This window comes from Xenopus tropicalis, chromosome 2 (assembly GCF_000004195.4).
Source record: "Xenopus tropicalis strain Nigerian chromosome 2, UCB_Xtro_10.0, whole genome shotgun sequence".
Classification (NCBI taxonomy): Eukaryota; Metazoa; Chordata; class Amphibia; order Anura; family Pipidae; genus Xenopus; species Xenopus tropicalis.
In genome coordinates this window covers 108736729-108764638 of record NC_030678.2, presented here as the reverse complement: position 1 = coordinate 108764638, position 27910 = coordinate 108736729, and the positions used below count along the sequence as shown (strand labels likewise).

Below are 27910 nucleotides of genomic sequence, written 5' to 3'. Positions count from 1 at the left end.
TGAATAATACATCCAGATCATTTATTTACAAGTCGTAAATGTTCAAGACAACAAAAAGCAAAAACTATGACAAAGCAGAAAATAAATGTGTGTGTATATATATATATATTCAAGCATTTGGTATAGAAGCTAGAAGTTCTCTTTGTTGAAGATGAAATGAACTCCTCTTGGGTCCACAGTGGAGTTTGCAATAGACTGCTTGTTCAGAGTCTCAGCGAGGCTTTCTGGGCCGCAGAGGAATACACCGACCCTGGAACTATAAATGCAAATGTTCAGTGTTCCATATACTCCTAGACAATTATTTCTTACTATTAGATAAGAATATATCTTTGAAATATCACTATTTATTGAATAAATTAAACTAGCTTCACTCTCAACTCCATTAGCTAGTTGTATTAATTACTAAAAATTTATCAAATTCAAACTTGAATAAATCAGACTGGCAGCATTGCAGAACAAGTGAGCATAAAGTGCCAAATAAAGGCAGATTTACCATAAATACTATACAGAGTATTACATACAGTACGTGTTTACCTTGTGTGTGCATTAGCAATGGTTTTAAACTCATTTTCCCAGTTTGGCCTGCCATACAAGGTTTTTTGCTTAAGCCCCGTAATCACATCTTTTTCTTGGTCATGGTGCAAAGAGAAGGCAGTGGCCTGAGGGTACAAACAGGGTATAAATATACAAACAGTGACAAATAAGGGATTCAGCAAATATTTATGTCACACCACTTTCACTGTAAAAATGACAGAGGTCCATTGCAAATGCACTAAGAATGGGATTGGCCTCATTATTCCCTGCCTTTACTTGAAGCCTTCCCTCAAGGTGATGGATAAAGGCAACTGGTTGCTGTAAGAGGACTTGTAGATAAAGGGTGTAGTATATTTTAATTTGTCACGTTTTGCCATTGAGTATTGTACCATGTTTTTAACAGATTTATACATCAGACAACATAGAAGGAAGCAATGGTTCAGAACTATAGAACTGTATTCTACAGCAGCTGCTTCCACCTCACATATATGCTCTGCCTATTTCTTTTGTATTATACTGTTCCAGCTGGCCCACAGATTGTGCCACACATAACAATAGCTCTTGATAATATCGGACGGTGCAACAAGAATTGAGATTAAGTTTATTTTTTTCCCTCTGCATACTGAATGCTTACATTCTAATGAAATAAAAAATCCACTATATTGATGAATAACTAACATCTTCAGTGCCAAATAACTTTTCATTTAGTTTTACTGTATTTATTTACTGCAAATATTTACAGTATATGTTGCACATACTAAAAAGTATTGGAATAAATGTTTACATTTTTTAACAAAGGGGGTGTTGGCCCAGACATCTATCTATCTATCTATCTATCTATCTATCTATCATCTATCTATCTATCTATCTATCTATCTATCTATCTATCTATCATCTATCTATCTATCATCTATCTATCATCTATCTATCTATCTATCATCTATCTATCTATCTATCTATCTATCTATCTATCATCTATCTATCTATCTATCTATCTATCTCTCTATCATCTATCTATCATCTATCTATCTATCTATCTATCTATCTATCTATCTATTATCTATTTATCTATCTATCTATCTATCTATCATCTATCTATCTATCTATCTATTAGATAGACATCTTTCTATCACAATGCTCCATGCAGTGTGCTAATTGCAAAAAAAGACAGCACTGCATGGGGCAAATAGCCACAGTCTCTGTGCTCTGTGCATTAGGCTGCACTCAATTATAAAGGGGCTTGCTGGGGGGAGCACGCAGGAGTCTCACCCTCTAGTCACCCTTTCCTTGCACATTATTCTGAGGCGCAAGGTAGGGGAGGGAGGACACGCAGCCCACATAAAGGCCCTGCCTTAAGGCATAAATGACTTCTAATGCCTTCAAAGGTTTGTTAATCGGCTGGTTTCTGCTACATTGTTAAAGGGACCAACAATGCAGATACAGGTATAGGATCCCTTATCCGGAAACCCGATATACAGAAAGCTCCGAATTACGGAAAGCCTGTCTCCTATAGACTGCATTTTAATCAAATAATTCAGAATTTTAAAATTGATTACCTTTTTCTCTGTAGTAATAAAACAGTACCTTGTAATTGATCCCAACTTAGATATAAATAATCCTTATTGGATGCAAAACAATCCTATTGTGTTTAAATAATGTTTTATTGATTTTTGTGTAGACTTAAGGTATGGAGATCCAAATTACAGAAAGACCCCTTATCCGGAATACCCTTGGTCCCGGGCATTCTGGATAACGGGTCCTATACCTGTACTATTTTCAATAGCAAATATAATTAAGAAATTTGATTAACTGGAAAATTGGCTCAGCGTAACATATTTTCATTAGGCAAAACTGTATTTTTAGGCTTACAATTTCGTTAATGAAATGCTTGTTCTTTTTGGAGGAGTTACAGAATCGATAGAATGTTATAGCTACTACTGAACTAACGCCCCATAAGAAAACATTGAATTTGATTGCCAAAAGCAGTGGAGTCATTTCTAACTAATTAATGCTTTCAAAAAAAGCTGAAAAGGCTTTGATAAATGTCCCAATTCAAAAATGTTCATGGCAAACAGTATTAATCACTCAGAATTTGCAGGATTTGGTATTATTAAATCTGCCCCAGTTTGAAGCCTTGCCCTATTAGATAAAATCACAGATACACACACACAGGTGCTCACTTGTCATTTCAGTTGCAGTTTCTGCTGCCTTTATTACCCCTTCCATAATGTATTTTTTAAATACGTAGGTCTGAAGGGACCCAGGTGACCTCACTGAGCATTGATTTTAAATTCCTAATACAGTCTTGGTTTATAGGGATATATGTTATTTATTATCTGGAACCAACAAAGAAAAACTCAAAGTTATACTTTTCCTTGTGGTTCTAAGCATCATATTACAATATGCAGAGCGCTTTCCTTGTTTTTTATGTGCAAAATATGCTGTGCAATTCACATTTTGTAGTGCTGTGGGGGCCTTGCAGATCTAAAGAAACATTGATTGAATGCATTTGCCTTTCTTTTTGTAAGGTGTGTTTTGTTATTTTTCCTATGAGGTTGTTAAATCTATTTTTTACCGCAACTCTCATAGAACCCATGTGTTGCGGATATTCATGAACTATCAATTTATTTTTTGCTCAGCAGCAAAAGTGCCAAGTTTGAAATAAAGAAACACATTTAAAGTGCTATTTGAGTTTTATGGGTTATCTATATAAGCAATAGATAGAGGATAGAGATAGACAGACAGACAGACACAAAGCTTGCAAACAAAGCAGTGGCACATTCATAAAAATTGGATTTTATTTGCCTGTGATTCATCCCAGCCAGTGAGGTAGATGTTATAGACCAGGAAATTAGCATTGTCTCTCTCTTGCATTTGGGTTTCCAGAGACTGGAGTAAATCCGCAAACCATTCGAAAGCTTGTGTATCTCTGCACAGCCAGTAGAAGTAGATCTGAAACATAAGAAGATTGTGGGGGTAGGTGTTAGAAACATAGGTAGACCTCTTAGTACAGAGTGACTTCTGTATTGTTCAGTACAATAATAAACAGTAGAACAGATACAAAAAGAAAACCAAAAGCTTCATAAATGTATAATAAAGTTGTGTTTTGCCATCATAACTTAGAGATATATGGGTCATTTTAATTTGTAAGTTTAACTTGCTGCAGTTTGACAGGGTTCCCCATCAGAAAGATTCATATTTCACCATATTATGTGACTGTAAAATCTATAAAGTATAATACAAACTGTTAGGGTGATGTGAGTAGAAAGCATGGAAAACTAAAAGAGGCACTGTTTTTGATCATTTTTGCGGGGACATTGCTTAAATTGAATATGAAAAGTATAGTTCAGATTTGGGTTTAGTTTTCAGCTAAATCTTTCGAGAAGAATTTGCCATTTGGCCAAATATAAAATGATGGCTTGGGTGCATAGCTAATTGAAATGCAATGTTTATACTGATATAATTTACCATAAAGTCTGTTGAAATGTGATTAATTATATTTCAAAAGTTTATAAACAATTATAAATAAATATAAGTATAGAAAGTGACCTCTGCAGCAAGAGATGTCTGAATGGCCATTCAGCTGCAGACACACAGGGATTTGAGAACTCTCTCTAGTAATGCCCCATTTAATACAGGCATAAAGACCAAGGCCACATACTGTAGATCTTTTTTGCTCCTAAAGACTGAAGAAGAACCGCAGATTCTGAAGTTACAACTAACAGTGCCTCAGCATAGTTGTTTCAGTGCTACTGGGTACCAAGGTTTCCTACACTCAGTATTTGACATTTCATTCAAGTTGATGCACTAGAATTGGTAATTGTTATGTAAATATGCCCTGGATGAAATTGTAAGAACATTAGGGGGTGCAAAAGTGAAGGTCCCATAGTGAAGGTCCTTGCTCTTCAGAATGGTATTTAAAGATCTGTGATTTCCCAATGAATACAGTGCTGCCAAATGCAGGCAGCACTGTATTCATTGGGAAATCACAGATCCTTAAATACCATTCTGAGGAGCAAGGACCTTCACTATGGGCACTCACAGCAGGGAAGGCAGCAGAGTATGAAAAATATGGCAGTTTGCGCTTGTTTTTGCACTATTTGCCCCTCCTACCAGTTTGTTATATTGCCTTTATGAAAAATATTAACTTAAGTGCCAAAAGACATGAAAAATATTTGTAGAGTATGCTTCCCTATGCTTATTTTAATCATGACTTTTTATGTTGTTACTGTCATATATTCAACTTTAAATTACTGTTAAATCACTAAATACACAAATACCTGGAGTCGAGGAAGAGGAACTAAACTGTGTTATAAAGGGAACTGAAGGTCAAGCTTTCGCAACAAAAACTGTTTAAGGAACATCCGTACACGAACACAGATCAATCTGTCAGAATGACTTTTATGCTTATTGATCTGTCTGTTTTATATAAGGAACTTGTATTGAAGAGTCAGTCAAAGACTGGAGCTGGGGACATCTGCTCGCCTGCCTGACCTAGATACAGGCTCAAACCTAAAGTGAGTAAAGTGCACCTTCTACCGCTCAATGTAACAAAATACAATGCAGCGTCTGTCCCCTCTCCTATTTCAGAAAACTTCATGTATAAACTAGAAAGGGAGGTTTGAGAACAAACTTCATAGGGCTGATTCACTAAAGTGCGTTAATTTTTGTCACACGCTTTTTTACGTTAAAATTGACGCAAAAATTAACGCGCGATTCACTACAGTATTACCGCATGCGTTAAATTTTGCGCTACCGCTTGCGTTAATTTTAAAGCATGCGTTAATTTGCGCGCTGTAATAAAACTAACGCATGAGTCACAAACACTTAGAAGCGGTAAATATTGCATTAGTCTGTACCAACATTAACACCTACTTGAAGTAGGTAATTATAGAAAAATGCAGTTCATGAGCTTTTGGAAATAAAATAAGGACTTTGCAGTGGGATTTATTCAAGTATGTGTTGGCCCTAGAGTGATGTAGCCTCCAGTTTGCAGGGAAATGGTCAATTTCTGAACAGTAATTTTCCGAAAGTAATGGCGTGTATGGCTAATGTGGCGTGCGTTTTTTCACACGCGGCAAATATTTGTATGCGGTGCATTGATTAGCGCTCGTTCCGTCAAATACCTCATGAAAATAGTCTTCACAAGCAGCATCGCGCGTAAATTAACGCAAGTATGCTTCTAGTGAATCGTATGTTGACGCGAAAAATTAGACGCGATAAAAATTTTAACTCATGCTATAAATAACACACGTTTTAACGCACTTCAGTGAATCAGCCCTCATGTTGGTTTGGAAAAACGTGAAGTCACGAAATGAAATCTGATTGGCTGTTGTTCGCTCCACCCAGTTTTTCTAATCTTGGACCACAGTTATATAGTAAAAACCACTGTGCAAAGTTTAGGGACCCTGGTTTTAATAGTGTCTGAATGACAGCAACTTAAATCTCCCCACTGCAGTTACCCAGTGACTAACTCTGCAAAGTTTAGGGACCCTAGGATTAATAGTTAAAGAAAGGCAGCAGTTTAAAATTAAACCAATAAAAGTCAATAGGTGAATTGCGATTGGTGGTTAGTGGTTGTGCCCCCTTTTTCTAACCTTGAGTTGAAGTCACCCAGTGACATTGGGCACCCTGGCATAAATAGGAGGATGAGGATGACAGCATTTTAAATTTAAACCAATAAAATTCAGTGATTAAAATCTGATTGGCTGTTGTTGGCTCTGCTCGCTTTTCTAAACTTGGGACGTAGTCACCCAATGACAAACTGTGCAAAGTTTGGGAACCCTGCTTAAACCAATAAAATTCAGTAGGTGAAATCTGATTGGTTATTGGTAGCTCCACCCTAGTGACCAACTGTGAAGAGTTTGGAGATCCTGGTGTTAATACTATGAGAATGGCAGCAGGTTGAATTTCCCCATTGAAAGTAAATAGGTAACATCTGATTGGCTGTTGGTGGCTCAGCCCAACTCTTCTAACCTTGAACCGCAGTTGCCTCATGCCTAACTCTACAAGGTTTGGGGACCCTGGTGTTATTGCTGTAAGAATGGCAGCAGATTGAATTTCCTCCACTGAAAGTCAAAAGCTAAAATCTGATTGGCTAACATAAATACATCAGGATGGAAAATTCAGCAAATCTGTTTATAGCTGAGCATCAATGAGGTAAGGTTACTAGATCAACCTTCTGGGACACATAGAATGATGATTTACAGCTGTCAGAAGATGTTGCCCACTTCTGCCATTTGCTTTAACTGTTACCTGAAAACCAACATATTGGCGGCAGGAGCTAACCATAGCATCTTTATTGTTTGTCATGCAAAAATTGGCCTGAAGCAATATCCACCTGATTTAACAGTTTCAGAAACAATTTAGGGTTAACTTCCCCTATTGCTCGGAAATCCCCCACATAATATTTTCCTCTGATCCTAAGTCTATCTGGGTAGGTTACTATTTTCTATTTGCCCAGGGAGTGTATTAGGGCTTTTTGTTACACTTTTATTTAGTAATTGGGAAGCCCAGGTTCTCCCTCTTTAGGAACAAACCCCTGAATCAGGGAACCGTTTAGACAGCAATAGGAAAGCATCTGTTATAGCAAGTTCCAGGAACATGAGTTAGGCAGTTTAGCTAGCAGGCTTGTGCCCAATTTAGGATTAATAATTGGGGGGTAGTTCCCCCTTACGCATAATTGGCCTTAAAGAGAAAAAAACACGGTAATACGGATTCAGGCTAGTATTCTACTCTCTAAATAATTCTACTGAAAAGGATCCAGACCACTAGCTTGTTGCATCTTACAACCTACCAGAGTATCTTAACAGTGGCGCCATTGCTTTGCTCTGTATTTGAATATCGCTGCCTCATTGATCTGTTTGTAAGTATAACCCAGTGGTGTTTACAAATCAACCTATTGTTCCTGAACACCTAGCACTATTCTCTTCCTCCTCCACATCACGAGGGCCCATATATATTACCCAGCACTGCTGTTACTGCACTTCATGCTGTGTTTCTGTATGATTTTCTTATGTACTGAGCAAGGAAAAAGCTTCCACTGTCTCATGTATGTTTGTATGTATGTATGTATGTATAACTTTATTTATAAAGCGCCAAAAGGGCACGCAGCGCTGTACAATCTTACAGAATACAAAATTACACACAGGGAGGACAAGTGATAATAAATAAATACAATAAATATATATATATATATAAATGGTAATACATGCATACACAGTGGCTGAATATAATAAAAATGGCTACCTGACAAGAAAATGAGAATTGTAATGGTTTTTATTTTCTTGAGAACTCAGAGAATGAATAACATATGTCTCTGCTGGTGCATTGTACTCATTTGTCTTACACAAAGCAGCAGAACAACGGAATATGCATAGTGGTTGTTTATCATATAAATACTTCTCTTCTTAGTATAATTGCTAGTGCTGCTGCTAGGGACTGACTCAAACTGTTACACACATAATAATGATGCAGGGGAATAATAATCTGTCCTCATCAGATCACTTTCTAGTGCAATTGGAAGCTGATCATGTAGATAAGTCAAGCTTTATAGGTCCATCTAAAAGTACTTTGAATTGTGTTATCTATAAGTAGATCAAGCCAATGATTTTCATTTATCACATCTTTGCTCAGTGAGTATCAGATGCAAATGATTATTTGATGCATTATAAAGAGTGGTAGTAGATGTATATGTGTTACATAGTTTATATTGCCTTATTGCCTGCAGTATGAAACCAAATTAGAAGGTTGTTTATGGCAGAATAACATACTATGAGCAGTTTTACAACCTGTATTTTGGCAAGGTGGACTTGTAATGTATATAATTATTCTGTATATGTTGTGTACTGAGCTATTGTTTACATGCTAAACTCCTATTATGTATTAGATATACAAACAAATAGAATTTTGTAATTTTCTTTTCATTTGAAGTATTCTATTGGCCAGTACGCTAACTGATTCTAAAAAAAAAGTGTATGATGTTGGCCATTTCATTCTGCTTTTATTCATGTAACTAAAATAATTGTACTTACCTTTTTCAGCCTGAGGGTTGAAGCGTCATTGACATATCTGTACCAGACAGACTTCAGAACAGAAGCAAAGGGAGTAACTCCAATACCGGCTCCCACAAGCATCGCAACCTCATAGCTAAAAACATCCTCACTTGCTGTTCCAAAGGGACCATCAACGGCAATCCTTACAAATAACAAAGTCATTTTTAGGTCACATACAGCAACATGTTTACTTTTTCTATAGAATAAGTACCTCACCTCAAGGACTAAACCATCCTGGCCCACCCAACCCTTGGGCGAGGCCTACTCTCCCTGCCTGCTTTCTCTGCCTGCTCCCCCCAGTGCATTTAAACATACGGGAAGTTTAGGGCAGCATCCTATGGGAAGTGCTGTAGGCAGGAGGTTCAACTGCATTAGAGAACAGGCAGTGGGTGAAGGACAGTAGGTGAACTAGAAATTATTTTTATAATGAGGAAGTAATAAATAATAAATGAATTGAAATCCAATGCATCATATAAGCTTTAAGTCTGCTGCAGATTTCCTCAGTTTCCATATATTTGGGTTATGCCATGTTTTAGTCACATATTGTATTAAATATCACCATTAGTCCTTCAACCTGGATTTTATTTTTATTTTCTTCCTGCCATGTTCCAAAACTGAGAATGAAATCAAGCAGTTAAATAGTGAAGACTCTTGGCATGTATGGTCGGCTTTAGACTTCTGTGAGCGAATGAACTTGGGCAGCCTTCCTAGCCAACTTCCCTTCCTTGTGTTACTGTATATAGGTAAGGGACCCATTATCCAGAATGCTCAGGATCTGGGGTTTTCTGGATAAGGGGACTTTCCGTAATTCAGATCCCCTACCTAAAGTCTGTGAAAAAAATTATTTTTTTTAATATAATATATAATTAAACAGTAATTAAACCCAATAGGATTATTTTTGCTCCAATAAGGATTTATTATATCTTAGTTGGGATCAAGTACATGGTACAAGGAAATCATATTTAAAAATGTGAATTATTTCATTAAAATGGAGTCTATGGGAGATGACCTTTCCATAATTTGGAGCTTTCTGGATAAGGGGTTTCCAGATAAGGGGTCCGATACCTGTATTTATATCCAGTTTATATAGGTTGTTTTATGAATAAGGGTTTGTGGATATAAGGATGCCTTTAACCTGTTTAACATATATTACTGCATATTTATGTTCATTAGGAGTTTTGAACTTACTTTGGCATTTTCCATGCGTCTTGAAATTCAGTCTTATCGCATCCACAGGCTTTAAACAAACCCTCTGTCCAGTCTCCAACTATTCTAATGTGGATGCTGAAAAAATCCTCCTCTGGGGCAGAAGTCAAAGTAAAAGGATGCCATTCCAATTTGGACACTGCTGGACACTGGACAAAGATATACTGTCCAACTTCCATTTTGAAACCTTTCATTTTCATTTGCAATTCAATGGTTTTGAATGGATGTGTTACAACCTTGTATTAAAATAATAAATCATGTTATTTATGTATTAGTACAATGTATGTATAGTACAGAGGCAAACGAAATCGGAATACATACGGTCAAAAATAAGTTTACAAGAAAATGATAAGACTGATGAGATTCTTGTACTCACTTACACAGTGCTCACCAGTGCCAAGCACCAAAAATCATCTTCCTAATAACCAAGTACACCCCCAGATGTAAGTTTCGGTCTGTGCATGACCTCCTTCTCTCCTACTCACTCATTTCTTCTTCTCCTCACTCCCACATCCATATCATTTCACTTATTGCCCCCGTCCTCTGGAACTCTATGCCCACCCAATAAGACACTCTCTGAGCCTCAAGACTTTTAATTGATCACTTAAGACCACCTTTTCACTTAAGCTGATAATCCTGCAAGTAGACCACCCTCCTGACCCCATTTTTCACTCTGCATTTACCATTACTATCTTAACCAACAGGAACTCTACTTCCACACTGGTTACCCTTTACATATGTATCATTTCCCCTCTCTCTTAGATTGTAAGCTCTTGCAATTAGGGCCTTCCTCCTATTGCCTCTATACAATATCCAGTTGTGCATCTGTTCTCATGAAATCCTTGGCAACAGAAGAATCAAAATGAATAAGAAATTAATGGATTTAAATTCAAGGAATCAGTAATGCTATAAGGATTTAGCAATATGACAACAAGAATGGCAAAATGGATTCTTCAATTTCCATATTAATATTTTAGCTAGCACAAAACTGTGTAAAACATCATTATGCCTCTTTACAAACTAATATGGGGTACAGCATTGGCAACAAATGTATTAAATTTTTCATGTATGAACTGGCAAAAGCTTCCAGATTAATTAAAGGTAGAGAGACAATCCCTAAATCACCTAGGTGGCCTCATTGTCATGGAATGGATTATGCAGATCTGATGTATATAGAAAGGGTTTGGGGAGCATCAGTATACTAGTCGTACAAGGACACCCCGTGCTTTACACTTTGGTCACTGACCAAGCTTCCGTAAATTTCATGCAGCTTGGGAATTCCTAATTCTCTGCATCAAACTCAACAGGCATTCAAACAGTGTGCCACAAACCAATGTCATACCTTTGTGATGACAACTTTCTGCTGAGATCTCCAAAACCGGACAAGTCTTTCAAACACATACAGGACCATGGGAGCTACCACCCATTTCCATGTCTGTAAGAGAAGAAAGGAAGGCATGGAACAGAAGGAAGAAAAAATGATTGCCATTAATAGTGGGAATATGAAATTTTAATATTTGCCATTCATTTAATTCACTCTGAACATTATGGATGTTTTTAAATTATTTCTAATAAATTCAATTTTTTATATATTACATGTCACAGGTTTTTTCCAAAACCTGGAAATTTGATCTTAATCGAAATGTATTAAAACATTATGTATTGTGCTTCACCTGTAAGTGCTATTGTTATTGTACCAGTGCAGTTACCCATAACAGTCAGTTAGTTCTAGTCAGTGTACTACAAATTAGAAAATTAAAGCAAATGTTGGATTGGATGCTGTGACATTTAAAATAACAGCAAGCTTCATTTTATGAATTATTACTCTGTCTGAAAAATTGGTTTCTTAACTTATTATATGCCTCTTGGATAACAGAGCTTAATTCATTAATATGTGCTTGATACATATTATGGTGTGGCCCTGCATTTTGTATAGGTTATAATTGAAGGTATATAAATGAAATGAATATTGAATGCCCCACCTCCTCTGATAAAGCACCCAGTGGTGTGAGACACTTAAGCAGGGCAGAGCATGGTGGCACTGGGATGTACTGTGGTTGTTTGGGATGTATGTACTACTGTTGAATTTTTTCATTTTAATTATCTGTAACCAATAAATGTTCTTGCATGTAGCACTGCCAAACTGTTGTTTTGTTAATTATTGCATATTTAGGGACTGTGAGGTCAAACACACAATGCTGTAGATAGCAACAATACATTATTATATTGTATGTCATAAAGGTTTTTGTTTAGTGTTGAGATAATCACCATTAAAAAGGTGCCAATGCAAACCTAAAGGTTTTGTATAAAAATATCTTACCATTGGTTCATTTCCAGCAAACTGGGGGATAGGACAAGAGGTAATATTGCCCCACTCGGTGAACTTATCTTCACATTCTGTTGAATTATGTTTTTCTAGGCTTTTATCTGTCTGTCCTCGCACAATTTTACTGAAAAATGGAAAATTATAAGCTCAGTCCCAGCACACAAACCAAAAGTTTACTACAGCATCTGGTGCACAGGGAAAACTTCTTCAGGCAAAACAAACCTCCCAAAACTGTCCTTTTAATATGGGAAATGTACTGTGCACAGCAGCGCTGAAATGTCTAACAGAGGAATTCCTTTCAGTATTCCCTATTGAAGCAGCATGTTACATTATAGTTCTATTAGTGATGCATAGAGGTATGGGTAAAAGCCGCAGCTGTATATTTAAGATGCAGTATCAGGGTCTATTTGACACATTGTCCATGTTAGTAGCATCTAGTATGCTAGTTAATTACATAACTGTGTAGGTTTGCTACTTTCCAGTATTTTGTGATTTATCAAATAGATTTAAATGGTTATGTACTTTACAAGAACCCTATTGTGAAGCAAGGAGCATTTCGAATGACAATCCAATCCTGCTATGACTGTTCTGTGATATCTCTGAGTTGGTAGCAACACAGCCAGTATATTGAGAGGGTGCTGGTGACTGACATATGGTAAATATGGCTCTGGGCACATAACAAGTTAACAATAATCATTTGTGCACTCACAAATGTTATTGTTCTTAACCGACAAAGAGCTCTGTAAGGAATATGATTGACTTCCAGGACACCTACAATTTTTACAACCCTAGAATGGAGAGTTTTTCTCTCTTGTGGGTTTATATGCCTTCTGCAAAATAAGATTTAATTTAACTTAACTGCTTGCAAAGCTAGATCAGAAATGCCAGCCACTGACTTCTATTGAGGTTGGATGAAATGAATTAATTAGTGCAGCTTCATATTTTTCAACAGTAAAAAAGAGCATACAAAAACTTTGGTGTGACAGTGGTAGTGAAAAAGCTTGACACTTTAGTCAGTGATCCCCAATCACTGGCTCGTAGGCATCACGTTGCTCACCAACCCCATTAATGTTGCTCCCTGTGGCTTAAAAACAGGTGCTGATTTTTTATTTTCTGAATTGGAGGCAAGTTGTGGAGGCATAAATACCATGTGTAATGCCAAACAGAGACTTCTGTGGTATGCCAGTCAACATTGGGCTACCAAATAATCAGTCACAGCCCTTATTAGTTACCCCCTTGGACCTAAAATTTTCCTCATGGAGAGCAAAACTGTTATTTAAGGGTCCCCATAGCTCTACCCTAAAACAGTCTGAAGGCGACATGAAGTCCAGGTGTGACACCTTTGGGCCAACAGACACCTCCTTTTAATACACCAATTTAATACACCATGCCATGTCTGAGGGTTGCTCCTGTGGAAGTCAAATGAAAAAACTATACCAATATATATCTTATTATGTAATACATACCCAGCACCGTGTATGACAAGACCAATGAAGAAGATAACAAACAGGTGATGTGTATACCAGAATACTTCAAAATATGATCGACGAATAGTCTTTGTAGATGATGTAATTATTAAGATTAGTGCAAGAGTTATCACCACCCCAGTGAGCCCAGCCAGAAAGGTGAAAGCCACATTAATTCCTCCTATTGGGTTCTGTTAGAGAAAAATAAAAAAAATAAGATTATATTATTGAGCTGCCAATTAATTTAATGCTTTAAAGTGATAATTGTCATATTCACAAGGCCGAAGGTTTGCAAACTAACCTCCAAACACTGTTCAACTGAAACTTCCTGTACCTTTTCTACATAAAGGTTTTTGGCACAAAAAGGGTAAAATACGGTACTTACTGGAACTCTAGATCGGACAAAGTTTAGGTATGATTCTCCCTCCCTGTCTCCAAGGTCTGTGAGAGCTGCCTGGATGGTTCCATTTGCCTCCACCCGTGCATCCACTAGTCTTTCCACATTAAACAAGTGTGCCCCTGTATGGATAGCTAAGGGAAAAAAACTGCTAGTTTAGCAAAAACATCTTACATATTTCTATTGAAGAGAGTAATTGCACTTCCTGCAAATATTGGAAAACATGGTTATTTAAATTCAAGGAGTTCTAAGCAAGCAGAAACTATTTTTTAGGCAGGGCTCAATGTGTGTTAGTTAGATTACATACAGTACATTTATTAAATTAATTAGTACACTGGGATAGAACACTTTGGGGTGGCAGTCAAAAATAAATGTTAGAAAATTTGCTCCAGGTCTGGTAATCAAGAGTAACCCATCAAATTTTCCTTTCAAACAACAGGCCAGTAAATGTTATTGGGTGACTGGTTTGAATGGGTTACTAGACTTGGAGCATCTCATGCATCTGTTATATCAGTAAATGGCAGCAGAGCAGGGAAGAACTGGGGATGCTTAAAAGTATTTAAAGATTGTGTCAGTAAACTGAAATATGGCAGCTATATATGGTCCATTCTTTCAACACGTTTTGCCATATATTTCTTAAATGCATTAAGGGTTTGGTTTTTGGTTCTGTAAAAATAAAAAGGACTAGGTTAATAGGTCAATGATGGCCTCACAGAGGGAAGAAGCTTCATATCTGTCACAACTATTGCACAATAGTCATCAAGATAGCACCATTGCAAAACAACTCTTCCTACAGTATCTCTGGGGAACAACAGCTTCCCTGATAACTCCTTCTTGTGCAGCTTTTAAGCCTATATCAAGACCTAACTTATGATGGTAACAGTACCACCAGAAAGCTATTGTATCTCTCAGCACGAAGAACTCTTACACAAGACACCAGAATTTTCATTTCATTTTCTAGCTCTCATGAATAAAAATAAACTGTAGATCCTGCAAAGCTTACTGTATTCTAACATTTATTGATCTGATAAAATATAAATGTCAAGTCTGAAATCTGGTTTATCCTTATCCATCACATAATTGTACAAACGGTAGACACAGTAAAAAATACAAATGTCTGGATTATGAGCAAGATGGCTTAGCATATTATTATACTGAATGATGCATTGAATATGTTGTCAGTATATGTATTATCATTGTGGCATATAAGGCACACACCCCAGAGCATTATCATTTCATTTTTGTTAGGTACCATAAATTAGAGCGGATGATAGTGGTTTTCTCATGTTTTACTGTCAGTAGTAGAGTAGTGTCACATTGTTTCTGTAATATGATTCCTAGAACCTGACCACAAAACATGCTCTTGATTTCAGTATCTGAGTAAAATGCACTCATCATGTACATGTGACTATATATAGCTATCCCATGAATGGGAAATGTGTGTTGAATCATATTTGTCTGCTTTCCAGCACAAACTTTGGCCCTGCCCAACTCTACTCATGCCACACTCTGTCAAAGGGGCTGTTCACCTTTAAATTAACTTTTAGTATGATGTTGAGAGTGCCATTCTGGTACAATTTGTCTTCATTTTTGCATCAGTTGCAGTTTTTGAATTATTTAGCTTTTTTTCAGCCACACTCCAGTTTTTGGTCATTATCTGGTTGCTAGGTTCCAGTTTCACCTAGCAACCAGGCAGTGAGACATGAATATGGATAGAGGATGGCCTAAATAGAAAGATAAGTAATAAAAAGTAACAAACAACAAAAAAATTGTAGCCTCGTAGAGCAATAGTTTTTTGGCTGCTGCGGTCAGTAACCCCCATTTGGAAGGAGTCTGAAAAGGAAATAATTCAAAAACTATACAAAATAAAGACAAATTGAAAAATTGCTAAGAATAGGCTATTCTATAACAAACTAAAAGTTAACCTGAGGGTGAACCACCCTTTTAACACCAGTCAAATAATCTTTTGTCCACAAACAGTCATTGACAGCCAGCCACCAAACATGTTATAAACATTTTAACCTAGGCTATTTAATCAAGAAAATAAAAGAGTGGCGGATGCCACTGTATCCAATATATTTTTTTTAAGTGATGGCCTGCTGTGTAATAAACTCTTTACTTAAAAGGGGCTTGAATCAGTTATAGTAAAACCTTCAAAAAAAAGTCAAAAGTACATTTTGACAAAGTTAGAAGGAACTGTATCCAGTCATCCCACTTAACAGACTGTTGTACTAAATACTTTGGGCACCCTTAATGCTGGGAGGAGGGGGCAAACCACTGTTGCCCATAGTGTTGATTACTTTATACAATCTAATATTTAATACACTGTTGTACCAGTGATATTTATTAGAGCATCTAAATAAAATGCTGCATTGTGCTAAAAAAAAGTGGTAGATTTCAGACTTCATGAGCGCAAGTCAATATTTGTTCATGGTTACACATAAAAAATTAATTCTAAGAGCATAAAAGAGCAAATATATGTTAGCACCAAATGTTCTTCTAATTTATCATTGGGGCCAACTCAAGGTTTTGGGAACCAATGATTTAAGGCTGTTTTAGGTCCCCTTTATTCTACACATGAACTGCACACATGCATATTTCCACCTAACATGTGGGTATATATTAAACCATTCATATTGGCAACACTATTAAGCAAGTTTATTTGGGTACTGACCTGTGTGAAGTGCAATCATCCAAGCTACCATCTTATGAAAGGTAAGGTTTCTATCCAGCTGTCGTCTAAGGCTTCTCCCACAACACTGCAAAGAGAGGCGCAAAACCATATAAACACTCCTTCTAACCAGTGTTATTTATCAGTAAAAGTGATAAAACGTCATCAAAAAATATCAACCAGGGGTTAAAAAAAAGCATAATGCATTCAAATGTTCAGGTGTCAGTGTCAATGAAGGAACCTCCTCACTTAAACTCTTGTTTGTATTTTATCATCTAATTTAGACTAATACTTGTGTTCAGAAGTCCCTTAAAACAGAATTACAGAAACTGTTCCCCTCCTCTACCACCAGTTCATCTCATCTGTTTATTCCACCCCTCTTTGTATTCCTACTAATAAAAAGGTAAAGTCTGTTAGTCTATTGGCACACCCATGAACTGGCTTCCAAACAAAACACCTTTCATCTCTAGAACTTCCAACTGCATTTTTCTTTAATATTGGGCATTTATAGACCAAAACTAGTTATAATAAAGAAAAACATCTGAACATTCAAAATTTCCCTGGATTCTCTTTGCAGCACAATACCTATAAATAATTTGCTATAAATCAAGTAATAGAGATACTTGAAAATGTACCCAAAGGCTAGGTTTATTAAGTAACATCAAAATCATGCCCTGGCCTGTGTTTCAACATTGGCATTCCCTACATAGAAGATAAGTTATTCAAGTTTTAAGACTTTTACAAGGTTTGTGTTTTACCGTAATACCTCTTTCATGAGGAAACAGAATATATTACTATTTAGCCTTATTAGTAATGTCAGTCATGAAGGAACACAGCACGGAGTAGGGTATCAGTTTTTATACTCTATGCCAGTATCATAGCAATATGGGAGGACTCCATATCTGCAGGAGGAGTGGTAGTCTGAATAGGAGGCATGCTAAGGACCTGTTAGTAAACAGTGGGCCTCTTTTTCTTATACTGTGCTCAACATTTTGGATGAGGGGGGGGTCTTAAGGTAAACCTTAGTAAGGAATGCAGCGGCTCCGCGTAAACATTGTGAATGTCATGCACTTTCTGCATCATGTAGTAAAGTTTTACAATATACTTTCCACATTGGTGGGTATATTCATCAGTTACAGTGTAACGTTCAAAAAATGTAAGATTCCTATGTTGTTAGAAGCTGTTTCACCAATCAACTGACATTTATATGTGTGCAATCTTCTTTCCCTAGAATGTAACCTCAACGTCTTTGCAAGTTGCAGCATTTGGAAATAATATGATTCTGCTAATTTCTTTCCTGACTTGGGTAAGAGGATTCTTGCTCTATCCTTACCGCACTTGACCCTCTCAGAAAAGAAAGAAGATTTCGACACACTGGTAGAAGGATAAGCAGGCAGTTGAAGTTCAGGCAGGCTGCTGGAGCTCTTGCCCAGGCCAGGGCGGACTGTAATAGAGATATTGAAATACATGTTAAATATTTATAGAAATGTTAAAATATAATACAAAGTTCTAATATTATATTTTTTAAAGTAGGTGTAACTACATTCTGATCTTCTGAGTAGAGAAAGAAAGCCAAATGTACTGCTAATGCTTAGCTCTCTATCCAAAGCTTTAGTTAGACTAGCTCTGAAGATACAGCACATATAGCACATTAAGTGGCTAACTTTGGCAACAATACATGAAGTTTCACTCATTTGTAACACTGGGTAAAACTGGCGGCCAAACTGAAAACACAAGCTCTGGGAAGAAAAAAGAAAAGCCAATATTTAGCAAAGTATGTAGCCCAGGGGTCCCCAACCTTTTATACTTGTGAGCCACATTTAAATGAAAAAAGTGTTGGGGAGCAACACAAGCGTGAAAACGTTTCCTGGGGGTGCCAATAAGGGCTATAAATGGCTACCTAATAACCCCTATGTGGACTGGCAGCCTAAAGAAGGCTCTGTTTGAAATTATACTTTGTTTTTATGCAACCAAAACGTGCCCCCTTGCCAGAAATTAAACAAATAAGCAACTGCTGTGGGGCCACTGGGAGCAACATCCAAGGGGTTGGTGAGCAACATGTTGCTCACGAGCCACTGGTTGGGGATCACTGATGTAGCCTATATTATCTGTAGTTTAGTTCTGCAAAAATTATTATTATTACGTATTTATAAAACATCAACATATTCAGTAGCACTGTACAACACATGGGTGTATACATTAAACATACAAAACAGCTAATAATTAATACAAGAGGAACCTGCCCAAAAGAATTTAAAATCTAAAAGGAGAAGGGATTAAGACACAAGGTGTGAGGATGGGCAATATCAGGTGGGATATGTGGAACTAAGCATTGTATATAGCAGCATATAGTACACAATGAAGCTATGCTAAGCTATAAAGGGTAAGCTTCTCTAAAGAAATGTATTTTCAGAGATCTTTGGAAGTCAGAGATTGGGAGACAGTCAAACAGAAAGTGGGAAAGAATTTCAGAGAAGGGGTGCAGCGCTTGCAAAGATGTGAGTGTGTGAGGAGGTAATGAGAGCGGTGATGAGGACCAGAGATGATCTGGAGATGTAGAGCAGACAGAACTATGAATTGCTTTGAATATAAGTTTGAATTTTATCCTGAACGGTAGCAGAAACCAGTGGGGTGACTGGCAGAGTGGCATGGTAATTGAGGAGCAGTTGCTGGGGTATATGAGCCTAGCAAGAGTATTCATTATGGACTGGAAAGGTGACAGTCTTTGGAGAGAAAGGCCAATGAGTAGATATGATGTGTGATATGATGAGAGAGTGAATAAGAATTTTAGTGGCATCTTGGGTGATAAATTACCATATTTTGGAAATATTCCCAAGATGAAAGTGACATGCTTTATTAAGTGCGTGGATAAGAGAGTGAAGGACAGTGCAGAATCACTGTGGTTTGTCCCTGAGGAAGAGCACAGTTGGTGCTCGAAACGTTGGATCGTTTTCATTAAAAAAAATTTTTGTTTTCTAACAAAGTCCCTGCGTGTGCGGCTCATTGTCTTGCTATATATATATATATATATATATATTGAGCTCTATGTCACTATCTTGTGAAATGTGCCATAAGCTGGGTTTATGGTCATGCTATTGCTTGGGTTACTGCAATTATTGTGTGTCAGGGTGCACATGTTACAGCTAGCTGGTACCATTGATTATATGCTGGACCTACTGCCTCTGTCCTGTTCCAGTATACAGTATATATACTGGGTTGCTTGATAATAGAATAAAGTACATATTAAGCTATCAATGTTCCCTCTAATTTCTTCTTGGCTGTGTGCGCACAAAATTTATTTTGTGGGCATTTTTAAAACTGTGTGAGCACAAAATTCTTTGTGCGCACCACAATTTTTTTAAAATGTGTGTGCGCACACAGCTTGGAGGGAACAATAGGTAGATTCCCCGCAGAGGCAGAAACACAGAAATAATCTATAAATGTACTGTATATAATGTATAGTAACATTTTTTGTGTTACTGCTGCTTTAAAATAATAAAAGTGACTCTAGGATGTGATCTCACATCCTAGATTTTACATAGCAGATGACAGGGTGTGGGGAAAATCCACTGTTCTGGTTTCAGATTCAGTAGGGAAGTCAACAGAACTCTACAGACATAAGCGCTAAAGCACTAAGGGGCACAAAATCAAGCTCCTCGGTGCTCATTAAAAAAAGCACTTGAATGCTGGGTTTTGCACCCCTGCAGAGTTACTTCCACCTCCCCATAAGGATACAGAGCTGCCAAATGCAGGTAGCAGTGTATCCTGTCAACTATCCCAGGTTCTTACACTCTGTTCTGCAGCTGAGCAACCTGCACCCATTGCCAATCACCCACGGGGCAAGTATATATACTCGCACAAATATATACTGCACAAGTCATGGCACAGTATCATCCTCATATTTTTAAATAGGGGAGGTGGCATAAATCAGTGGTTCTCAACCTTCTCAACCCTTTAATACAGTTACTCATGTTGTGGTGACCCCCAACCATAAAATTATTCCTAAAACCATCAAAAATATGTGTTTTCCGATGGTCTTAGGCGACCCCTGTGAAAGGGTCGCTCGACCCCCAAAGGGGTCCCGGCCCACAGGTTGAAAACCGCAGGAATAAATGAATGTGCACTCTATTATAAACTATTTTACAAGTAATTTTGTGGTTTTGTGTATTCGAAGTAGGTTAAGGTCCATCCAACTTTAATTTCTAATGTCAATGATAGCAACACTGACAATAACATAGGCTCTCTGCCTATAATAAAGTTATAAATTACAGTATGAGTCCTTGTGAGATACTGTATATATTGTACATTATCCACTATATTTAAGTTACATTCCAAACCTGCTCTGGGTAAAACTGGAAGTCATGCATTGTTACACACCCTATTACAGATTTCATATGTGGCTTCCTCTGCAGTTTTGTAAGCCCCCTGTTATTGCATTATATCATTTATTCAACTTTGTTTATGCAACAGTTTGACATTCTTTGTAACTAGTTTTCAGACTTGTTATTCAATGCTATTGCAAACTAACTCTCTCATCCTAATAAATCATTTGTGGAAAATAGTCCAAAAAAAAGTCACAAATTTAAATTTCATTTGTGATTTGATATGATTAATGATTTTTATCTAATTCCCTTTTACTACTTGTAATAAATACAGTCATACAACAGTACAGTGTACTATTTTCCTGATGATTAAACAGAGAGAGAGCACAGAGAGAAATGTGTTACGCACAACAAGCAATAACATAAAGTATTAGAAATTATTACCCCATAAAGTTTTCTAGAATAGAAGTATTTTTCACCCTCATCGTAGACAAGGTAAAAATTCCAAAACAGGTAACCATTAAGGCCGAGCCAGACAATCTGAAAGAGATTAAACCACCAATAAACATAGTAAATAATAACAACTGTTAACCATTAAATACCCATATTTCATATTCACGTTTTCATACTCTTCTACAATTCTCTAATGATGCAGTATTGTTATTCAGGTTTTAGTGCAAATTACATTTCTTTAAAAAAAAACAACAGACAAGGCAAACAATGAAATGCTTTATGGAGACATCTCAAGAAAAACCTTCCTGTCTACCCTAGAACATCAACGATGTGTAAATCAGTCTTAAACTGTCAAATATCTGAAAGTATCAATAAAAGTGTGCCTGTTTCCCATGGCACATATTTTGGTTTATTGCTTGCTCTCTTGCAGCTGAACTGATATGTGTTGCAGATAAGACAAAAAAAAAATACCCAGAGCATTTTAATATATGTTCTGGATTTTTGCGACATTGCAATTTTTCTAAGTTATCCATCACTCACAAATGTATTTTTCTACTAACTTAATTCCATTATATTACTGAGAGTTCAGGTGTCAACACATAGAACTGTATAGAGACACAAAGTATACAGGGCATATACATTTCACAGGGCATATATTATTCTGCATACTATAGGGCAGATTTATCACAATGTGTGTTTAGAGCTTAATACATAGAAAATGCATATTTATCAATAGGTGAACGTTACAGTTCACTATTTAATAAATATGCTTCTAAAAATCCCCTAGGAATGAATAGAACGTGGGTGGGTATTAATGTATTAAACACTAAATTCACATTTTGATCTACTCCTATATGTTTAGGCCAATGAAATACAATAATGTTTACCTGCACTGACAACATCATTACAATAATAACAGAATAAATAAATAATAATGTCAGAATAGATGCAGTTCCTGCATGGGACCAAACACCACTCCAGCATTCATAAAGCACTTAAGCCATTTCTAACAGTTTTGGTTTCAGTCAGAAATGAGTCAGCAGGTACATCTGTCTGTAAAGTTTTTGTCTGTGAGCTCCAACAATCCAATGCATGGTGCACATATACTATCACCATATATTCCCCAATAGGGCATATTTAAAGATATTTTTAATTGTAGAGCACATTATGTGTATGCAAACACCAAAGCACCAGCTTGATTTTTTCAGCATGTGTTTTGTATGGGTATGTCATTGTCAATGTATACACTACTAAATTATACTTAAAGTGATACTGACACTAAAAACTATAGGTCATTGTTTTTCACAGATAGGTTTGCTTTTGTAAGTAATTGTTACTTGAAGTTCCTAAACCTGACTGTTTTGCCAATGTGAGTGTCCCTTCTCAACCTGTCAGTTATAGCTTCTAATGCCAACAGACTCCTGCTGCACACATGACAGGCCCTTACAGAGGAACATGGGGGATCCGATAGGTAATGTAAAAGCATTGGGCAAATATTTTAAGGCAAAAAAACAGCATGCAAAGACAATGTTATAACAGATGTAAAATAAGTTTAATTCCTGGTGTCAGTATCTCTTTAAAGCTCCCATAGTCAGGACCTTTTGCTACTTCTTTATGACCAAAACTTGTTCAAAGTTACATAGGAAAATGTTTAATAATGAGTTGGTTTCTTATAATTATATATTATGATAATGTTTTATGATTTATTGTGATTGAGTTATTTGTGATGATGTTCTGCCTGCTCAGTATTGGATTTACTTAGAATATATATCAGACACATATAACCTTGAATAGCATGCACACACATAAGCAAGTACAGTGCAGACAATAATAAATAATATACTTACAATAACAGCGATGGAGAGACCTTCATTTACAATCCAGTTGCCCATCTTTGAAACCTTCTGTGTGAAAATGACACTTCAACTGCTCGGGAGGCAGCACAGCTGCAAAGAAATATGTCACTTTGAGGAAGTGAGAATAGGTATTTAATTAAGCAAGAAATTTCCCTTTTTTTCGGCATCCTGTGTGTGTGAATACAAAAAGCAGACACCATTACCCAGCAGCAACTTGTATATAATACAGTGAAACCTCAACTTTGCACAGTCCCCACTTCCACCACTCCTAGGATCCTAGCAACACTCCAAAGCTGGGAGGTCATAATAATAATTAAAGACAAACCTGTACATCCATTTCTGTTTATCTGTATACCCACTTTCACTGCAATACCCTTTGAGATAAACAGACCTATAAACATGTAAGAAAATATTAAGTCCATTTTCATGCAAGAAAATGTGCTAAAAATGAATGTGCCAATAGCATTGTGCTGCTGTGGGAACAAGGGTTGTGCTAGACACAATTTGTACTCATTTAAATCTGTTGTACCCTGTTAACTAGTCACAGGAGCTGGAAAAAGTCAAAATAAATCATATTAATGTGATAACTTTTGCTAGTTAAACAGATAAATTGATTTTTAATTGCAAGCTTTTGGAGCATCTTTATCAGGCATGGTGTCATAACAATAAAAAACTTGAAATACCACATATTTCTATGCACAAAAATACAAAGCGGACAAATTCTTATAATTGTGACATGTGTGACATGCACAGTAAATATAGTGCAGATATAGATACTAACTCAAATGTAGATCTGTAATTCAGTCAAGGAATGGACAAGTGAGCTGGTTATATACATGTAACAGCAGACTGATATCCCTGCCTGCCCATGGACAGGATGAATATACCAGTCAGCATAGTATACACCAATCTGTGCAGTAATTCACTCATGTTAATGGCAACACTATTATCACACATATCATAGAGCCTGGCACTCCATGCATTGAAATTGGCTTCTGGAACTTTATGTTTCAGACAAAATAATTTATGAACTACTCCACTCCAATTCGCTGGTATATATAAGTTCAGTTGTGGTCACATGTTTCACACAGGGCAGCCTGCGTCAGTTTAGACGCGCGTGCATATAAAAATCAGGTACAGATATATATTTAATGCACAACCTTGCACTGTTTGACACATCGGTCTCAATTACATTAAGTGCATTGCCACCTTACGGTTGCAATTACACTGGAATTCTGTGGGGGGAAATCCAGCATTGTGGGTAAAAAACATGGCAAATTGCCCTGGAAATGTGTTGTATTTTCTGTATGACAAATTAGTTTCTTCTTTCTTGGATCCCTAAGTGCTATATAAAACTGAAGCCAGACTGTCTCTGAAAAGGGCACTATACAATCTTCCTTATTTTCAGAAACAACATTATTTCACAATTGGTACTTTCTCATATTATTTTGCAGTGTTTTCTGCTTTTTTGTGCTTTGTTGTTATGTGATGTGTTGTTTATAGAAACTAAATAGAAATAGGCCAAAGGAAAATCTAAGAATCGAGCAAATTGTATCGATGCATTTTGCGCAGGGTGTGCAGGTGTACCATTTGTTTTGATGGACAAAAGGGTGTGCCAGATTCTTCATGTAGGTTGGCTTAAGGGCAAACATATATTATAAAGAAAATTCAGCGCACTGTTAACTTTATTACATTCAGTGATGCAATTTTGTGGCAGCTCTCATTACTTCCAGTGTATTTCACAACTCTATTTTCTCTCGTTTGCCTTGCCTCTTAATTTAAAAAGTTCTTGGCAGAGGGGATCCCTTCACCTCTTATACTTGCTGTATTTGCCCTATGCACCTTGAAAGAAATCCTATATTGAGACCACAGGCTAAATAAATGATATCCTTTCTACAAACATTAGCTGGTAGTGTTGGTGTGATAATTTACCAATTTAGTACATGGTTTCATGGCAATATTTTTTTGTTGAATTGCCACTGGCATGCCAGCCATGGTGAAAATAGCTATAGTGGAAATAAAAAAAAACAGGATATAATGTTAGATCTGAAAAATGTAGTACCAAATAAGACACTGCTTTAGCTTTAACTGTATATAATTGAATTAATTAGCATCAAAAAGGCTTTGCCTTTAAGGTTAAATAAACAACATTGAAATACATTAAAGTGTTCAGGATACAGGGGATGTGTAAGATTTCAACTTCCCCTACTTTGTAAGAGTAATCTATTCCCTCCAAACAAGGGAATTATAATAGAATTATTATTATGACTATAGGGACTCCAGTGTTTAGTACCCAGGTTAGTGTTCAAATTCAAACATGAATACCAGTACATTGGGGCAGACATCTGGTGCTGTGAGTAACAGCATGGAAACTACTGTGATGTGATATTATGATTCCCCATGAATATTCACTATAACAAGTAAAGTACCCTCTTTTATTTATTTTGTTCTTCAGTAAATCTACTGTTCCTGTTGGTCCACAAGAGCTGGTGCATCTTTTTATGTTGCCACATGGAGACAATTTACATGACATTGGCACTCTGTTGAAACTAAATTCTGGGGCACTATGTATCCGGTTGACAATGCTTTGTATGTGCTAGAATGAATTCTTGGCCATTTGACTATGAAACAAACAACTTAGTATAAAGCTTTAATTAGCCTCTCCAAACAATTATTTTCCGCCTATGCATGCACCACTGCTGGAGCTCCCAGCACCACTACTATTTGAGGAATCAAATGAATGTCTCCTCTAAATAATAAAGATGTGTGTCCTCTGCACTGACAGGAACTGTGTTGGCCAGTTGTTGCAACTGTTTTCCAGCACTATCTACTGACAGCGCCAAAACAAATATGGTTACATGGATTATGGCAGTGACTGGTTGAGTGTCTGAAATCCAACTTTTTCCCTTTTTACATCTAAGTATTGTCAAGCATAAATTGTGATCAGACTTATTGCATACATTTGTGCTACAGCAGGTTAAGATAATAACCAGTTGAAATACCATTCAAATAAGCCTGTAGTGAGAATTCATTGCCTGGATTTTTTTTTACTTACTGAGGATTAGTTTGACTTCCTGTGTTTGCCCCATCCATATTCCAGATTTATCAAAATGTTTAATAGATTTAATACATAAGAACACGTGAAGCGTATTTATCAAATAGTGAGTTCTAACCTTCACCCATTGATAAATACACTTCTAAAAATTCCATAGGAATGAATAGAATGTGGGTGAGTTTTTATGTATTAACCTCTAAACTCACATTTTGATAAATCTGCCCCTTGGTGTCATTTTCCTTATTGTTTTCCATGTATCGCTAATAATAAAACAGAGTGAAAGGAGAAGGTAGGAAAAAGTAGAAAAGTTTCAGGAGAGATAAGCATTGTGGAAGGTATTGGTGAGAAAAGGTTCAAATTCTGCACTGAGGTCCAGGTTACTTCACTGCTTTAGACTTTATTTTACTAGGTGCTATATACCATGACCTGGATGAATGAGAATCCTCAAAGACATACAACACAAGGAGGTAATATAAAACAGTGAAATGTATAAAAAAAACAATTCTTCATTGGAAGGATACTACCAGCCTGGTTCCTTGGGTTAATCTCAACCCTACTACATGTATAATTAAAAAGAAGTATCTATCTTATATCTATCTAATTTATGTGATTTTTATATTTCATCCCACAACGTCCTACTGCATATAATCTATGTAATACAATGTTTAAAACCTCAGTGTATCTTCTCATTGCATAATAAATAAAACAGCACCAAACACACCACTGCTCTCTTTTTCAAACCTGCCTGCTTACATATTCAGAGCAAAGGTGAACATAGAACAATGTTTATTAGATTCTCTTTCCAACAAAACCAACTGTATAAAACATCCTCCTCCTTTCACAAAGTGACAGGCAACAAGTGATTGGCATTGATAGTGTACTATTCAGTGAGTACGGAGTGGTAATGCAATGCTCCTGCCTTTGTGATACCACTTTCCTCTATTGATCACAGGCATCACTTTCACACTGCGTAAGCATCCTATTACCATCCCATACCCATTACAAAGAATATCAGCCAACAACCAAAAACTTCAGAGAGTAAAACAGATTTGAATGCAACACAGTCCATGGCTCAAGCCGGTGAAAAAAATGCTTCTATACAGTTGCTGAGCCCATTGTTGCCATTTGGAAATCATTTCCAGAAGTCATGGTTGTAACAACACAATTGTGTTCTTAGCATCTCTTTTAATAGCTATAGGTTATACAGAATATTGGCATCCATGGCAAAAGTTTTATAAACTGGCATGCAGACACAGTAAGAAATGTTAAACCTAGAAATAAAATGCATACCCTACCTGTGCAACTTGTTAACAGAGTGTACACTTTTTTAAAAAATTGTATGTGTCTATGCAAACAGATCTCTTTTAAAATGCTGCACATGCTATGAAAATAAATATATAAATATGTGAAACCAGGTATAAATATAAACCAAAATATCCACGAAAAACAGGAAATAAATAAAATAAATAAATATATTTACCATAAAAATGTCTGTGTTTTTCTTGAGCCCAGGGACATACATCCTAACATGCAGAAGCTCTCAATGAATGGCAGACTTAGATACACTAAC

General features: G+C 36.6%; 1 protein-coding gene across 2 annotated transcripts; it reads right to left on the bottom strand.

Moving 5' to 3' along the window:
• Positions 1-27880, bottom strand: cybb (cytochrome b-245, beta polypeptide). 2 transcript variants are annotated; one of them, XM_012957100.3, is made up of 14 exons: positions 27821-27880; positions 23277-23375; positions 21421-21516; positions 17988-18098; positions 16658-16742; positions 13972-14117; positions 13587-13777; positions 12115-12244; positions 11137-11229; positions 9777-10030; positions 8568-8730; positions 3340-3486; positions 535-659; positions 1-256 (listed from the first exon to the last, which is right to left on the bottom strand). In XM_012957100.3, the coding sequence occupies exons 2-14, from the start codon at positions 23319-23321 to the stop codon at positions 130-132; spliced, it is 1713 nt and encodes a 570-aa protein (XP_012812554.1). In that variant the 5' UTR covers positions 23322-23375; positions 27821-27880; the 3' UTR covers positions 1-129.
• Between the last annotated feature and the right edge of the window lie 30 nt (positions 27881-27910).

Bases quoted from the DNA above. Each gene is read 5' to 3' on its own strand.
- cybb (XM_012957100.3), bottom strand. From the start codon at position 23,321: ATGGGCAACTGGATTGTAAATGAAGGTCTCTCCATCGCTGTTATT. The intron at 16,743-17,987 runs GTAAGGATAGAG...CTCTCTTTGCAG, and splicing joins TTCTGAGAGGGTCAAGTGCG to TGTTGTGGGAGAAGCCTTAG. The intron at 11,230-12,114 runs GTAAGATATTTT...CTTCTCTTACAG, and splicing joins TTGCTGGAAATGAACCAATG to ACATGGAAATGGGTGGTAGC.